The sequence below is a fragment of the Coenobita brevimanus genome, chromosome 60, assembly GCF_032717465.1.
Source record: "Coenobita brevimanus isolate Jiangsu-jjx chromosome 60, ASM3271746v2, whole genome shotgun sequence".
In the NCBI taxonomy this organism is placed as follows: domain Eukaryota; kingdom Metazoa; phylum Arthropoda; class Malacostraca; order Decapoda; family Coenobitidae; genus Coenobita; species Coenobita brevimanus.
The window spans coordinates 37,383,610-37,401,935 of record NC_137013.1 but is presented as its reverse complement, the minus strand read 5'-3'; the positions used below and the strand labels follow the sequence as shown (position 1 = coordinate 37,401,935).

General features: G+C 41.6%; 1 protein-coding gene across 1 annotated transcript in view; it reads left to right on the top strand.

The window, feature by feature from the left end:
* The first annotated feature begins 792 nt into the window (after positions 1 to 792).
* The window catches only part of LOC145403376 (mitogen-activated protein kinase kinase kinase 1-like), a 122,828-nt gene continuing 105,294 nt past the window's right edge, over positions 793 to 18,326 (top strand). Inside the window, exon 1 of the mRNA XM_080275161.1 lies at positions 793 to 1,338. Coding sequence (XP_080131287.1) covers positions 793 to 1,338 — 546 coding nt within the window. The remainder of the gene's footprint in view (positions 1,339 to 18,326) is intronic.

The window sequence follows — 18,326 nt, the reverse complement described above, 5'->3', positions numbered from 1 at the left end:
GGCAGTATGACACTACTACGGTTCAATATCCCTCCATTGTAAAACTTCGTCATTAACACCAATTTATAGCGTTAATCTATCGTTGCACCTCAACATCCAAGATGGAGAGAGGAAGTTTTACGCCTAGTTAAACCGAAGAATATTGTGGAATAAATCGGTGAAGTGAGTGGGTGCATACATCACTGAATTTATATGTAACAGCGGTAGCAGCAGAACTTGTAGTAGTAGTAATTGTTGCTGTCTGTTGCTGCTGTTATTGTTTCTACTGTTGCGCTTCCCAGTTCTTCAAATTTGTTATTCTCTTTAGTTCGTGGCTTGAATATCAATGTATACCAATATGTGCAAATGTTTGCATTCCCGAGAAATTGCGGGATTTTCGCAGGACTGGAAGCTTATACCAACCTGTCAAATAAAGGTGTAAACAAACACACGCACATGAAAACATAACCAACAGTAACCCTGTCTATAAACCAACGACAACAACAAAAGGAGTGGCAATGTTAAAGTAGTAAGGAAGTGGCAACACTGTGTGGGCTGCCAAGCGCAACGGTGCTAGGACGACCTTATGGCTTCACCACCACTCCCTTATGTAATTTTCCGACTTTAATGTGTAGTATATACTTACATATTAATTTCGGGTGGTATAAATGGCTGTCTTAAGGGAGTGTAAAGGTGATGAGAGACAAGGAAGGCATGAGGGTGGTGATGGAGGAGCGGCAGCGTGGCGCCGCGTGAGGCCCACTGCTCAGTTGGGTGCGAGACGCCAGTGAGAGTGGGTCCCCATGTCACGTTATGTCGGCCCACGCCGCAAACCCGCGGCTGGCCAATAGTTTTTCATTACCGACGCACACTACAGCACGGTCTCCGCCTATAGAGACCGGCAATGTAGCGGATAACAGTGTGAAACAGCGCGAGGGGGGTGTGAGTGGCGCGCGCGAGGCATGTAACGGAGTGAGACCCAGCGCTTCCCCTTGCCCTCCAGCCGCCATTAACAGTGCCAAAAGTGTCAGTCCGTCCTGTAGCAGTGCCAGTGGTGTGGGGGGGCAGGGTGACCACGCCAGTAAACATGCCCATAGTACACACAACAGTAACAGCGGGGAGGGAGGGGGGGCAGTGAATAGTGGGATGTATAGTACCCGTGGATTTAGCAGCAGCAGCGGTGCGCCGCCGGATAGAACCCACAGACACACGGACAGGATCCACGCGACAGACAGAAGCTCCCCGGCGACTGTGAGGAGGGGCGGGGAGGCGGGCAGGCAGAGCAGGATGGACGCCACGGGATTCAGGCTAAGGCTGAGGAAGGGAGGAGGGGAAGGCGTCACCAAGAAGGGACCCATGGTGAGTACTGAACCTGTTAGAAACATATCAGTTGGGTAAAATATTAAAACTACAGTACATTAATAGGTAGTGATAATGTAAAGTTGATGTGCTGAGAAAAAGTTATAGCCGATACAAGAATGAAAATGTAGAGAGGAACAGAAACGTGTTAGATTCAGTGATGAAAATATAAGATGTATACAATAATATACCTGTAAACAGTATTGTATATGGAAAGTGCATACAGTACAGTAGGTAAGTTAAAAGTGTAAGTCAGATGCAGTAGTAGCCTAAATGAAAATGGGACGAAGGTAGTTAAAATCGTAAATACAGGCCTGATATACGGTACGGTCTCTAGCTATCTATTGCCAGACGCCATAATCCCATAAGGGGTGGCCATTTGACTTTGAGTTATTTGTTTTACGGGGAGGGGCACTAACCCTCCACCAACTTACCTGTTGACACGTAGGGAGCACGTATGGTTTGGTTATGGTTACCACCCAGCCTTGTAAATGGTTTCTTGGCATACAGGAAATGCACAAGTATTGGGTAAGGAACAGTAAAATGCACGGTAAATACAGTATGATAAAGCAAGATTGATGCATAGAGAAATACGTAGGCCTATGTTGATAAATGAGGTAGGTCCAGTAATTGTATCTATCTATCTATCTATCTATCTATCTATATTATATATATATATTATATATATATATTATATATATATATATATATATATATATATATATAGTATATATCTTACGTTGATAGATCTGAGATAGATGAAGTAATTAGAATGTAAGGTAGGTATTATGACAATGGAAGGTAAATACAGTAAAATGTAGCTAAGATATCGCCAAAGATACCGATGGCTTAATTTAAAGAATACAGTAGCTGGTAGATAAGAGCCAGTACAAAATGCAAGAAATACGATTGGCCATTTGTGTTCGTGTATTCCACTTTACCATCACATATCGTATTAAGGGCTGTGGTTTGTATGTTTGGCAGTGCGAGATCCAGCACATTTGAAAAAGGAATGGGGATTGTTTCGTGGTAGAATTAACAGAAGTTTGAATTCATGGTGACGTTACTTAGTTCCTCAGTTTATTGCCAGATATATAGTTTAAAATGAGTGTGATATGAAAAATATTTATTACACATTTTGGTAAGTGACATCACCGGGTGATCATTGATTATAGTCGAAAACGAGGGGGGGGGGGCGTCCCTAACGCACGCCCCCATCAGTGCCTGTATGACGTAGCTATGTACCAAATTACGTACCGGTATATATAAACGTGTGTGTGTGTGTGTGTGTGTGTGTGTGTGTGTGTGTGTGTGTGTGTGAAAATGTGTACTGCTGCAAGGAAACGAAATCTCTCTCTCTCTCTCTCTCTCTCTCTCTCTCTCTCTCTCTCTCTCTCTCTCTCTTTCTAGCATATCAGTACATGCACACCGTTTTCATATCAGCTGTCAAAAAAAAAAAAAAAAAAAAAATTGGGCTACCACATTTTGGGAGCTGTGTGCCGTATGCTTGTTAGCGTAGGTGGCTTCCTCGCACCTCTTCCTTTATATACCGTATATTAAATATATATATATATATATGGATTTTGGCTCAGTGTTCATATTTTGTATGCTCAGTTATGCATGGTGAAAGTACTGTTTGTATAATGATATTGTGCCTATAATTAATTTACGTTTACCCCATATGGGCTGCATATATATATATATATATATATATATATATATATATATATATATATATATATATACATCTGTCCAAATCTATCATGCCGTAGGTAAATACATGTTTACGAACCGTACCATACCATTTGTATATGTTTGCGGTGTCCTACGGTATACATAATGTAAGAATATTGACTTCTACATAGCATAGTATGTGGTATGTTAGGCTTTTAAATTGTGCCATGAATGTGCACGTTCCGGTAGTTTGGCTTAGAACAGATTAGGGCAGAGTCGTATAGGCCTAACCCATTTTTGTTTTATGCTGTCAGATGGCGTTTTAGTGCCTGGCAGTTTGTGGCATCATGCTGTCTTTAAAATGTGACAGAATTGGGGTATGGCCTGCTCACCCATTCTCTGTCTCAGATATGCACACACACACACACACACACACACACACACACACACACACACACACACACACACCGCCTGCGAGTGACATACATTTATACTTTTTGTGGGTTGTGTTATGTTGTTAGATCGAGATGTAGGCAAGGACAGTGTTAGGTCAAGTTAAGCTAGCTTGGATCGTACCGGTATAGGCCTGCTAGATGATGCAGGCCGGAGTAGTAACTCCTTCAGTCTGGTGGTGTATTATTATTTCATGCTTAGTACCTCTGGACGATTGTAGTCTGCTTTAGAGGCTTTTCAAAGTGTGTGTGTGTGTGTATATATATATATATATATATATATATATATATATATATATATATATATATATATATATATATGTTTATATACAGTATATATATATATATATATATATTTATATATATACCGCACTGGACAAACAAGTACCGGTAGTACCGGTATTTACTTTTCACTGTTAGACGTCCATCTTGACTTATCAAAGCACAAGCTGAGAGAGAGAGAGAGAGAGAGAGAGAGGCGTCAGACTGCTCCAGCAACGGAATAAACTTGGAAAGATGAGAGGGGAAGGTGTATTGACGTTACATAATAGCAGTAGACAAGCAGCTGATTGCGTTGAGATAGTTTAGTGATAAAACAGTGGGTATGAGATGGTTTGAAAAAGGAGAGGGAGAACAAGAACGAGGTAGAGGTCAACGGTAGAAAGAGGAGAATTGGGAGGTATATATATTACCGATAGTTACATGATGGCAGTGAACAAACACAGAATGATCGTTGTAAGTTAGCCTAGTGATATGATAGTGTGTGGTCAAGGTGTGAGGCGAGTGATACGGTCTTAATGTACGGTGTGGCTTGATGTGGAGAGAGAGAGAGAGAGAGAGAGAGAGAACGTTGGTGTCTAAAATGACGATGGGATAGTGATACGGTGAAGTATGGTGACTATAGTCGTGTTTAGATTTACGTGTTGAAAATACATACGAATGGAGAGAGATTGACTAGGAAAGTGTATGAAAAGGTATCTAGGATGAGGAGGAGAGGGAGACTGAAAATGAGGTAGAGACAGTGTGAGAACACCGAGTGAAATGAGAGAGAGAGAGAGAGAGAGAGAGAGAGAGAGAGAGAGAGAGAGAGAGAGAGAGAGATTATAGGACAGTAGGCCTACTCGTATGGGAGATGAAGTGGGAGGGAGGAGGAGAGGGAGACCGAGAACGAGGTGGAGAGATAAGATGTGATATGTTAGGAGAATGGTTTATGCTGGGGAGAGTGCCGTTAATGAGTAGGGACAGAATCGCCTCGAGCACACCTCACAGGATACGTCAGGCAGTATCGTAGCCAGAAGATCGACACTGACTCTCGGCACTGTGATACGATGGTGTGAATTTGAGTGATGTGGCGTAGGTTTAGTGTGGTGAAAATGCTGTGAAATTGTGTTAGTGTGGCGTTATTTAGAGTATACCGGTAGTGTAGTGCCATGTGTAGTGAGTGGAGTACTGTGAAATTGGCAAGTAACAAGGTGCACTGTTATGTAGGAATGCTTCGGTGGGATGGTGATACGGTGTCATTGTGAAGTGTTAGATTACGGCAGGGTAGGCCTACGGGGAAATATCGTAGGCTCGAAGGTTAGTAAAGGTGTTGTGCAAGAATACGATGAGATGGTGATAGGCTGTGTTACAGTGTGTTTTATTGCATTAAGGTGAGATGGTGATACGGTGCGGTCCGGTGTGGCTTAAGATTGCAGCAGAGTGGTAATATTATGCAGTATGGTGTAAGATTACGGTGAGATAGCGATAAGGTGGCATAATAAACTGGTAAATCTATGTGACCTCGTTTACATAATATCAGCAATAGCCACAGTTCATTAAGTTAGCACAGTGTGCTGAATGAACTGTGGGCTACTCATTCACCGTAACGTAGCCTAGTTGAAAAAGATATGTTAGCGTAAGTAGGATGTACTCTTTTGACTTTAGCGTAGCCCAGATTTTCTTTCTTTTGCAGCTTATTTCACGTAGCTCACTGGCAGAATAAGACAATACTACGGGTCCGTATGTTTTCATAGCACTTCTCTTGTTAATTAGTTGTTACAACTCAGGCTCAGCATTCAAGGTGAAGGTGGTACCGGTATATAATTTTAGGCTAAGTTAGTTAAAAAAAAAAAAGTATAGATATACCAAACCTTAAACTGCGGTTGAGTATTTTGCCCTGGCGATTTTGCATGACTGTTTTGCTCTTCGTTGGGACATTCTGGAGCTTTAAGCATTATCATTACCGTACTGTATCTCTAGGCTGCCCGTACAGTACAGGGCTAAGGCAAACACCAGGCTATTGTGTAGTACAGTAAACACACATCAACTGTTCCTTACTGCACCTACCGGTATGTTCTACCCCGAGAGATCCCTAGCCCCTTTTAGCTCAGTTGATGCCAAGTGTGATCATACTGGAGGATTGATTTGACATGTAATCAGGGAGACTCCTTTCCTTTACCTCATAACAAAGGCTCATTGAAATCCATGTCACCACAACTTATATTCAAATAGTGGGAGAGGCTCAGTTCCGTCAGAGGAAAACTAACCGACTGTGTTACGCATAGGTGTTAGTGACTGAATCTGAGCAACCTTCTCCAATGTTTCTGTTGATTGTGTCTGGTAATTCCGAGCCATATATTATTATTATTATTATTATTATTATTATTATTACCGTATTGGTTTTAATGAACGGAACAGCAATAGAGAATAATACTAGTTATGGTGTATGTTTAGGCTACTCTGGTATTAGTATACGGTTGGACATTAAAAGCAGCGAAACAGAAGTCAGTGTAGCCTACAGACTCGTAGGCTATTTAGGTTAGGGTGTACTTGTGATAAGACTGGTATGTTATGTGTACCGATACGTCCTTTGTCAAGCCCATACCGTGTGTATGTTTGATTCGTAACCCAACGTCTTGTCCAGGGACGCTCAGACAAACACCTCCATATCCGTCTCTGTTCACTATCGACCACGCCTACCAAAGTTATAATTTAAGTAAAATTCAGTAATAATGAAATGATCCCTCGTAACTTACAGAACTGCCCCGTATCGTATAGCTTAACTACGGTACCGGTACATCATATATAATGCCACCTATGACAAAATCATACCGTACCGGTAACTGGAATGACGGTCTAGTCGTAGCTGCCCTACTTAACAACTTTAGAAAATTACCATACCATACAGGATCAAAAGAATGCTTGACTTTGGCATTTTGTGTGTGTGTGTGTGTGTGTGTGTGTGTGTAGCCAGTACAGATACATGTCCTGGTAGGGCGGAATACCACATAACTGCACACAGTAAACGTTGGTTAGCAGGAACATATATACCGGTATTTTTTTTCGTTTATTGCAACTCTTATTGCCACATGCACATGAATAAGCATAATAGCACAGATCAGAAGTTACAAAAGGCATCTGGGGTGTACCAGTACAGGCTCCTAATTTCCCTATATTGATGCTGAGATTTTTGAGGTAATGCAAATTTTGGGAACTTCTTGATTGTTTCTTGTATCACGTGGTGCTGCAGATGGTGTATTTGTTCCTGAAATGTTGCTCCATCAGGAAGCCGGGCCTGTTGTTGCAGGGCTGTGCATAGGCCAAGGTAGTGCCTGAGGAAGTGTCCTCGTACTTCTACGCACAGTCTACGAAGGTCAGGATTGAGTGAGTTGCTTTTTTCCCACAGGTATGGATTACCCAGTCGCATTCCGGCTATGGTTGTCTGGACTCTTCGTGATGGTATCTGTATGATCACGGTTTCTAGGCTATACTGTTGGAGGGAGTTGCTGATTGGTATAATTCTGTTTACAGAGTTGCCATAAGTAATATGTAACTTCCTTGCCATGATACTAGATAGACCTGTTTCTTTAGTGGACAGTTGTACATTGAAGTCGACTTCTTCATTCTTGGTGGCATCATTTACTTAGGCCTACCTGTCGGCTGTTTCATTTCCTGGTATTCCTGTGTGGGATGGAGACCAAACGAATGTGACCGTCTGGGATCTTACACCTAGTAAGATTATTAGCCGGTGATTCTCATTAAGTACCGGTAGCTCTTCATTTGTAGGATGTCAACTTGCAGTAGATAACATTGCAGACGTATTGTCTGATAATGCTATGGTGGCATTGGAAGTCTTAACTACAATGTCTTTAAGAGCAAGTAAGATTGCTACTGTATTGTTTCAGCAGTTTTCGTGGACGAGTGGTCTTGTATTCGAACACAGAAGGCTTTAATTGGTTCTGTTCCTCTTCTGGAATTGTGAATCTTTGCATATCCTGCCCTTCATTTTTATTTTATTTTATTTTTTTTTTACACTGTCGTCACAATAATAGACTTCTTCATGGTTAACTTCCTCCATTATCTCCTGAAACTGTGAACGTATGAGTTGTGGAGTGGTGTCATTCTTCGACACTGACAAGTCCATGAGGTTTGATGATGTTCCATGGTGGATTTGGGGGGAAGGTTGTGAGTGGGGTGGTGTATATTTTTGCCATCTGGAGAGTTTGAATGTGATTCACTGTTGTGTCAAGCCACCGGTTGAATGGTCTCCTATAGGGAATATTTCTAGGATGGACAAGTCGTGTCTGGTCATGGTATGCACGGATTTTTCTCAGGAAGTGCATGAGACTAGTCTGTGGTACTGTCTGAAATGGGATGTAGGTGAAGTTCTAAACTCATGGCATCAAGTCTGACATTGTTGGGACACCCCAGAATGGTCCTCATTGCTGTAGGCCTATTCTGTATCATCTCTAGTTGGTGGAGTTGTTTCTTGGTGGCATGCGTAAGAATAGCCTACTGTAGATGCAGAGTAGTCCATGAGAGAGCGTAAAGCCTAAGTGCATGGTACATTTGTCGCAACACAGGAATGGATGAGCCAGCAGCAATAACTCGTAGAGCTTGTAGTTTGGGCGCACATATTTCCATTAATTTCTTTATTTCAGTAGGAATAGATTGTGATTCATTTCCCACATATACTCCAAGGTATTTTTGGGTAGGAATACATTTGCTACATCACTGAGGCCGGATGCACCAACACACTAGCTACTGGTATTAATTTTGTACCGGTAACTAAGAATTGTTTTTGCAGGTATGGTACGGTAACGTTCCGATAATAATAATAATTAGTACCGGTAGTAGTAGTAGTACCGGTGGTAGTAGTAGTATTAATTAGTAGTAGTAGTAGTAATAATAATAATAATAATAATAATAATAATAAATAATAATAAAACTAATATTAATTATAATCAGGAGTGGTACCGTACTCATAGTAATAGTGGAACCAGTAATAATAAAGTCAGGTTGAAGGGGTTAAACTTTTATATCAGTTATCAGTTACGGTATCTTTTGCCTTTTATCAGTACAGCCTTGGCCAACAAAAGCAACAACAGGAGGTAAAGAATGACTCGGAATTATAGAAAGATTCCTTAGTTCATGGCTGCTTACTCTCATGCTGCATCACTCTCACGTGCCGGGACATCTTTTATTATTATTGTTATTATTATTACCGTATTGTGATTATCATTATTATTACCGGTATTTTAACTTTGTGTTTTATATTTCAGAGAGGGAGAGAGAGAGCTAATGGTGTAAGCTGTTTAGTTAGGCTAATTGAGTATCATATCCCTACTACCCTCAAATCACACACACACACACACACACACACACACACACACACACACACACACACACACACACACACACACACACACACACACACACACAACGTTGTCAGAAAAATAAGCGCCATCTTTCCTATTCATAGTGTATGGTAATTTTAAAAAAATTGTTACCCATAGCCTTCATGGGGGGTATATTAGCCTATTCCAGTTTTGATACTGAACATACCGTGGATGGAGTGGTTGTTAATGAGTAGGGATACCCGGTAAATACGTAGGTTTGCCAGAGCCACCGTTTACAGGATGCGGCGTAAGGAAAGAGATAACAGACATGTGGTATCGGTTTATCACAATTAGGTGCTGTGGGTCACAAAAGTATCGGTGTACAACATACGCGAAACATTTGGGATCAGAAGGGTCATTGAAATATTAGTGTCCGATTAACTGTACCACACGTTGGCAGCTCTGATGTCGGGAGGTGTCATATATCGCCAACTAGCACTATCCTTATGTAAACTTACAGCAGATGCTATGTTTACATAAACAGACACGGTTCATACACAGAGACGTTGGTAATGTCAGCATTTGGTCGAATTTTTTCGGTAGGCATCGGACCCCCTGTGCACCGATACTTTTGTGACCCATAGTACCGTACAGTATAACTTAAGTACTGGTGATTTAAACTGGTACTGGTAGGTAAGTTGTACTGGTAGATAAACTGGTACGGACTGGTAAACTGGTACTGATATGTAAGTTGTACTGGTCGGTTAATTGGTACGGGTAGGTAAAGTGGCATGGGTAGGTAAAATGGTACTGGCAGGTAAAGTGGCATGGGTAGGTAAAATGGTACTGGTAGGTAAACTGGTACTGGTAGGTAAAATGGTACTGGTAGGTAAACTGGTATTGGTAGGTAAATTGTACTGGTAGGTCGCAGCACAAGCTCACCTAGGCTAGTCTACAGTACACAACAAACATTTTAATACCTTACTGTGTATCGTAATGAAAGTCGATGGTTCTCGTTTGTTGATTAGCTACGTAGCTCGCATGGTAAAGGTGTTCAAATAAGTCACCTTTGATAAATAGGACTACAGTATAATTACCAGCTAAGCCCCAATTATAATTGAGGTTATCAGTGTTCATGTTAGAATTAGCATTGCACCGGGTATTTGTATTAAGTTTTGTGTTCGTTTCCACTTTGTTGACAATGCATATAAATCCCATAAAATGACCTATTAGTAAGTAAACCATTAATGTATATATATATATATATATATATATATATATATATATATATATATATACATATATATATATATATATATGTAAGTAAACCATTAATGTATGTATATATATATATATATATATATATATATATATATATATATATATATATATATATATATATATATATATAATACACACACACACACACACACACACACACACCAGTAATCATTTCGTACAGCCACAATTATAGATGGAGGCGTTCATCTTCGTGTTGGGCTTTAAGGATTTATGCACAGAAAGTTGTTTTAAGTGTGTGTAGGCTTCCACTTTCACTATTTACCCGTACGTGTGCAAGTCCAGTAATCAGTATCTCGTTCTGAGGCAAATGGTAGAGAATTAATCCGTCACTTTAACGCCTTCAGTATGATTATGTATTTGGTCGTTTTAGTCTCCTTAATTATATTTATCGAGGACACGGGGCTGGAGAGGGACGCCTTCACTTGGTGGCACCTGTGTAAACTACTACTACTACTACTACTATAACTACTACTGCTACTTCTACTACAAGTAATTTGTACCGAATGTACTAGCTTCAGATATCACTAACCTCATCACTACGAGGGGGACACTCCACAATCGTCAGTTTGTAGCTAGAATACGGTGCAAAGTACGTCCTCAGAGTGCAGGGGTTATGTTAAATGTAATGGCTAGTGGAGGCGTCTGTACTTATCCAGGAAAAAAAAAAGTATAGGCCTACTGGTAATTGTACTTTACGATCAGTAACTTTTTTATTTATTTTTATTTATTTATTTTTTTGGCCGAGGTAGCCATGTGACATCCTTGTAACTCTTCGGTATGATGACGAACAATTGGTAACCTTTATACTTAGAGCAGAAAAGAACAGATCGAACTTCAGATATATATATATTTGTACACGGCAGTTGCCAGCCTTTCAGAATATTTGTTTCTGTTGTAGGCAGTTCACATTATTATTATTATTATTATTATTCTCCTTAGCCGTTCAGTTCGATGACAGGCAACATTTTGGCGTAGTTTTTGCTGCTTACCGCCATTTTTAAAATCATCTAAGGAGAAATCTGTAGTGAAGGAATTAGGTGCATTCTCCAGTAGGTTGTGCTCGCTTAATTCGTTGATTGGCTACTTCTTAATTATGCTTTTGCAGATGGTTTTGCACGACGTAGGGTAGTCTGCTGATCAACTCGGGTCTGCAGCCCACCGGGTTCACGTTTCAGATGAACTTGGGGGGGTACTAGCTACTACTACTACTACCACCCATTGCATCTCCCCTAGATACTATAACTACTATTTTTTTTTTTTCCCTACAACCAGACGATTCATTTCGTAGGGGAAATGTCCCTTATCTTTGTGAAGTTATTCGCAGTTAGGCTAGACACATTCCTAATTAACCCCCGTTTGTATAGTAACGTCAGTGATATTCTTACTAGGCTACAGACAGACGATTTTATTCAAGTTCAGATAGACGCCTCATAGCGAAGAAGTTGGCTATGTTGTTTATCCTCACAGTTTGCCCAGCTTTAATCTCCTCAGGTGTGCTTATATGAATCTCGCACCTGGGTTGTGTCGCTGTGTTTGCCCTGGAGATAATACCTGTCAGCGGTCATATGTAAATAAACCCAGCTGATGTAAACAGCAGCACATGGTTGACTGGCTTGATGCTGGTGGTTGTCCTACCGTAGATTATATTTATGGTGACAGTGGTTGTGATTATAGTGGATTGTGGTGGTAGTTGGGGTGGAAGTTTGTTGGTAATGTGTGATTGTTGTTAGCAATGGTTATAACGATGGGTTTTGGTGATTGTGGTTGTGACAGAGGATCAAGATGGTGGTAGTTGGGATGAAAGCTTGGGTACCGGTATTGTGTTACTGTTGTTAGTGATGGTAATGAATGTTTTGCGGTGATTTTGGCTGTGATTTAAAGGTAATGGTGGTTGGGGTGGCAGTCTGTGAATGATATGTATTTGTTGTTTTTTGAAGATAGTGGCGATGGTTTTGATAACTAGTTAATAAAGACGGTAGCTAGATTAATACATATTATTAACTGTCGTTGACTAGGCCAAGGTAAATTATTTTGATGGTAGTAATTCCATCTTGTGCAGTGTTGTAATAAGTGGGTGCATAGGAGGTGTACTGGTATTAGAGGTAGACCGCGAGATATGCTGATTTCTTGTGTGCAGTGTGTCGAGGAGAACATGTGGAAATTATCGGGCGTGAAAGGATTAATCTTGCTGGTGAGTTTCTTGAGTGCGTGGAAGGGCTTTGTTATTTGAGAGACATGTTATGTGCTGGAGGTGGGGCTGGAGCCAGCTCTGTGGTTAGAGTGAGGAGTGGTTGGAAGAAGTCCAGGGAGTTGTTGCCTCTCCTGACACTGAGAGGACTCTCCCTACGTGCTTAGGGATCTTTGTATGCGGCATGTGTTAGGAGTGTCACGCCGTAAGTGAGGCCTGGGCAGTAAAGGAAGAGGATATTCGCAGACTTAAACGTACAGAAATGATAATGATAAGGTGGATGTGCAGTGCGTCCTTGAGTGCGAGGCCTGGGGGGGCTATGTTTACGATGGAAGAGTTGAGAGGTAGGATGGAAATAGAGTGTACAGGTGTTGTGTTGAGGAGATGTAGATTGAGATGGTTTGGGCATGTGGAGAAGATGGGGGATGATAATTGGGTGCAGAAAATGAGAAATGTTAACGGTAAGGGTAGGGTTGCGAGAGGCAGACCTACGAAGACCTGGGATGAAGCCATTGAGCGTGACCTCAGGGGTAAGGGACTGAATAGGGAAGCTGCTAGAGGTCGAGCAGCTTGGAGAGTGGCCATAAACTGACTAGCATAAGGCCAACGCATGCAAGCATGTGGGAGCCTTTAAAAACGAAGCAAAACGAGTGTACTAGTATGATAAAATAGTTCTTAATGGTTATGGTATAAGGTAGATGATGATTGTGCAGAAGTTAGTGGTTTACGATTGTGGTTATAATAGATGATCGTAGTGGTGGTACCGTAGTTGATGATTGTGATGGTGGTGAATTAGTAGGCTATAGTACAACAGTGATTGATGATGGTTGTTGTAATGATTGATTGTCGCAGTTAGAGGAAATTAAGTTTTTGTGAGGACTGTGGTTTGGCTTTGGTTGATGATAATGGTTATTAAGTGAGACCTTGTAAAAGAGAATTAATGAAGGCAGTATTCAACCTCTCCTGTTTGATAAAAAACTTTACGGTAAATTAAAAACTCGCTAGTAGAAAACAAGAATATACCATATCTAATATAAAAGACGTCATGGTATTGCAGTTGTTATGCAACCACTGATAATTCTGTCCTCAAATAATTGCACAAGTTTCTATACAGGTTCCTGTTGCGAGTTTGTGGGGCTGGGTGAGGTTGTGTGTGTGTGTGTGTGTGTGTGTGTGTGTGTGTAATGAAGGGCTTAATAGCTGTGGTTTGGGATGAAAAAATGGTTGGGTAGTGTTACAGAATTTTGTTTTTGTTGAAGGTGGATAATGGAGTGAGAGAGAGAGAGAGAGAGAGAGAGAGAGAGTATGCTTTCGTTATGATGTTATTCCAAATTTATTAGTAAGGTATAGAGCAAACTGGGTTAAAACTGAAGAAACTTGTTTATAAGAGCCGATGTGAACCTGCCCTCTGTCTTCGAGGCAGTGTTGCATCAATCTCTGACACTCATTAGTCTCATTCCTGCATAAACACACATAAATACATGCATGCATACATACATACATACACACAGGTGCGTGAAACATGCATACATAGGGTACTTAAATAAGTACATACATATGCGTCCATCCTTACATACTGGTACACACACACACACACACACACACACACACACACACACACACACACACACACACACACACACACACACACACACACACACACACACACACACACACACACAAAGTATATAGGTCATTGTGATTTCATTCTTACCTACCACCGAACTATTATATTTAACGTAGGAGAGTGTACGAACTGAAAGGGTTAGATACGCCGGCTGGTCCGTAAGCAGCACTGCACTTATAACTTACCTGGAGGTTTCTTAAGTGTTGCGGGTTCGGCATAATCTGCTGGTGTGGGCGTGGATGTGGCAGTGGAAATAGGAAATGAATAAATGATGCAGGGTGGACATTGACAACGTTAACTAAGCATTCCCCGCAACATAAAAAGAAATTGTCAAGTAGGAGAGTTGTATGTGTGTCACCGTGTATAATTATATGTATCCCCTGTTAACCACTTCATTATTATACAAGATACAAGCTGAAAAATGACGTTGTTGTGGTGGAGATACTTTTTGTATTTTATCAGAAACTATAATAGGCTATACTCGTACGAATAGACGGGGCAAATTGACTTTTTTTTTTTTTAAGCCAGGTGTGGATAATTATAATGCAGTGATGGCTATCGGTAGATAGCTATTTTGGGAGTGAGTTAATGATAGCGATAAACTGATGGAGGGGTGCATGGTAAGGTCGTTATGGCTCTCTCTCTCTCTCTCTCTCTCTCTCTCTCGTGTGTGTGTACAGGTGTTTGGGTGGAAATATGTTCTGATATGTGACTGATTCCGCACACCTGTTTTTCACACACATACACACACTGAGAGAGAGAGAGAGAGAGAGAGAGAGAGAGAGAGAGGGCGGTGGAGCAACTGTCAGGTACAATGCAGTAGATGATGATGATGACATAATTACGATTGATGCACGCAGAGAAATGAGCGTCTGTCCAGTGTTTGACGAATAGCCTAGATAGTGACTAGGAGGCGTGCATAAGTTCAGTTTTATGTCCCGCGTGTTTCATTATAGTTCGTTCACCTCAACTTGGTCCAGATTTTCATTCTTTTACAGCTTATTTCACGAAGTTCAGTGACAGATAAAAAAAATCAGTGGTACGGCCTTACATCCTACTGAATAGCTGTCTTAACTAGCACCGTATTTACTGTAGCCTAATGTTAATCTGTTCCAGCTGAGCATACAAGGAGAGTTGGCTACTTTAGGCTGAGTTCAAGTGAAAAGAGTAAGTATATATAGTTTTTGATATTCTTCGGACGGAACTGGGAAGATTGGTACAGGTGCTGGTACCGGTACTTGTGTCTTACTTCCAGGTGGTGTTGCTTGGAGGTAGACGGGTCGCGATGGTGGTGATGGTGGTGGTTGTGGTTGGTGTGGGGTGCTGATAGTATTTTGGTTAGTGTTCGTGGTGGTAGCTACTGTGGTTGGTGTGTGGTTGTGGTGATGGTTGGTGTTAGGTTGTGGTGGTGGTGGTGGTAGTTTTCGTTATTATGGTATGGTGGTTGTGGTTGGTGTGGTATGGTGACTGATAGTTGTAGTTGGTGCGTAGTAGTGGTGGTAGTTGTAGTTGTGGTTGGTGCGATGGTGGTAGTTGTGGTTCCGGTTCATGTTTGGTGGTGGTGATAATTGTGGATGGCGTGAAATATTGGTAGTTCCTGATGAGAGGTGGTGGTGATTGCGTTTCGTTTAGTTATTGAGGTGATGGTGGTGGCAGGAGGAAAATGGTAATAATGGTAATAGGTAATAACTCTTCCGTAGCTGTGTATGGTATTATAGTTGTAATAGTTAAGTACAGAGAGAGAGAGAGAGAGAGAGAGAATAGTTGTCACACCCGAAGATTTCCATACCCATGTTACTCTAACTTGGCCTAAAATTGCCCTTTCTCCTCCTTGAATACTGGGCTGGAACAGTAAATTAGCACGGGAATATGCTGCCAGTCACGAAGAAGTGCCCTGGAGAGAATATATAAAACCATGGTGCAGTATCGTCTTACTACCACTGAGCTACGTGAAGTACGTTTAAATCTGAACCAAGTAAGAGTAAAAACACTATAGTCTGCTCGAGTAACAGGATCGTATTCAAGGTGGCATAGGTGACTTCGCAACGCTTCCTCCATAGCTATTTATTTTCCATAGTACACCATTGTATTTTATATTATTAATACCACTTTAGTACCGACAGTGTTTGTATTTGTGACGGGGGTGGAGGGGGGGGGCGACTAGCATCGTCTTCCTGCCATTGAGCTGAGGGAAATATGCTGCCAAAGGACGAAAATTTCCGCCCAGTGAAAATGGACTGTGTATAGTGTGCCTTAGATATCATAAAATAGGCGTTATTTGGGTGTCGTAAACGTGGTGTGGCGGTGGTAGTGGTGGTGGTGATTGTCATGGTGGTCTGTTGTGATGGTGATAGTTATGGTAGCTATGGTGATGGCGGTAGTGGTATTACGGTGATGATAGTGATGGTTGTCCTTAGGGTATGCTGATGGTGTTGGTATAATGATGGTTGTTGTGTTATACTGATGGTTGTAGTGTTATTGATAGTTTTGGTATGATAGTGGTAGTTGTATGGGCAAGGTACTTTTGGTAGTGATAGTGATGGTATGGTGATAGTAGTAGCGGTGGAGATAGTTGTGGTACAGTGGTGGTGATGGTTGGGCGTGGTGGTAGTGGTTGCAGGTGTGGGTGTGGGCGTGGGTGTTGCCAAGGACGCCCGCACTGATCCACCCATCTAACTGAACTCACCTCATGCAATCCACACCGGGGGAGGGGAGGGGAGCTGGGGGAGAGGAGAGAGGAAGAAGAGAAGATAAGGGGGATGTTAGGAGAAGAGGAGGAGGAAGAGAAGGTAAGGAAGATGATACCAGATAGTAGAAGAGAAGGAGGAAGACTGGAGATGAAGAAAGGGGGGGGGGAGGAAGAAGAGAAGAGGTGATAAAGAGGAAGATGGGAGGAGAAGGAGAGAGGAAGTGAAGAGACGAGACAAGGAGGAAGATGGAAAAGAGGGTAAGGAAGAAGAGAAGATAATAAGGAAAAGAGAAGAGAAAGGGAGGAATGGAAGAGAAGAGAGGGGGATAAGTGAAGAAGAGAAGAGGAGGAGGAAGAGGGGAAGGGAGTAGGGAGAAGAAACCAGTTAGGAAGAGGGGGAAAAGAAAAAGGAAGATATGGTAGTGAAAGAGACGAAAGGCGAAGAAGGAAAAGGGGTGGGAAACGGGGAGGAGAGGAAGATAGGAGAAGTGAAGAGGAAGGGATGAGTGGGAAAGGTAATTGTTTGAGGGAAGAGGATGCGAAGAGAGGAGGAAAGAGAAAAAGGGTGGAAGATTAGGGAAGGAGAGAATAAGCAGGAGTCGGTGGATCGGTAGGGAGAAAGGTAAAAAATAAAAGAAATGATTAGAGATGAAGAAGGTTAGAGAATGTTTGAGGTGGGAGATAAGGAAAGAAGATGAGTAGAGTAAGAATGAGAGAGAGAGAGAGAGAGAGAGGATGAAGAAGAAAGAATGAGAGAGAAGAGGTAAGAACGGGGTGAGAAAAGAGAGGGTAAGAGAGAGAGAGAGAGGAAAGTGAGACAAGTTTATAAATGGAGGAAAAGGGAACAGGTATTTGAATGAGGAAAGAGGAAAACGGTGGGAAGTAGGAAGACAAGAGGAATGAGAAGAAGAGGAATTGAGGAGAAAGGGAGTGGAATAGATAGAAAGACAAAGAGAGGAGAGGAAGAAGATGGGGAAGAGAGAGAGGGGAGCAGAGGAGAAGGACAAGATGAAAAGAGGTAGGGGAAGGGGATGGAGAAAGATGGAAGAGGAAGACAGATGAGTGGAGGAAGAAGGGAGGGCAAAAAATGGAGGAATATTAAGCCTGGGCGAGGGGAGGATAAAGACTTCCTTCTCCCTACCTTCATTTCTCCATCCCTCCACTCTTTTCCATCCCTCGTTCCTTCTCCTCCCTCCTTAATTTCACTTCACTTCTCCATCCTAACCTTCTTGTCATTACTCTTTTCTTCCTCCTTTTCCTCCTTCCTTAAATTGTTACTTCCCTCCGTACTTCTCTCTCTCTCTCTCTCTCTCTCTCTCTCTCTCTCTCCTGCTAGCGCTGCTATAATACGGTAATAATACAGTAGTAGTAGTAGTAGTAGTAATAATAATAATAATAATAATAATAATAATAATAATAATAATAATAATAACCACCACCACCACCACCACCACCA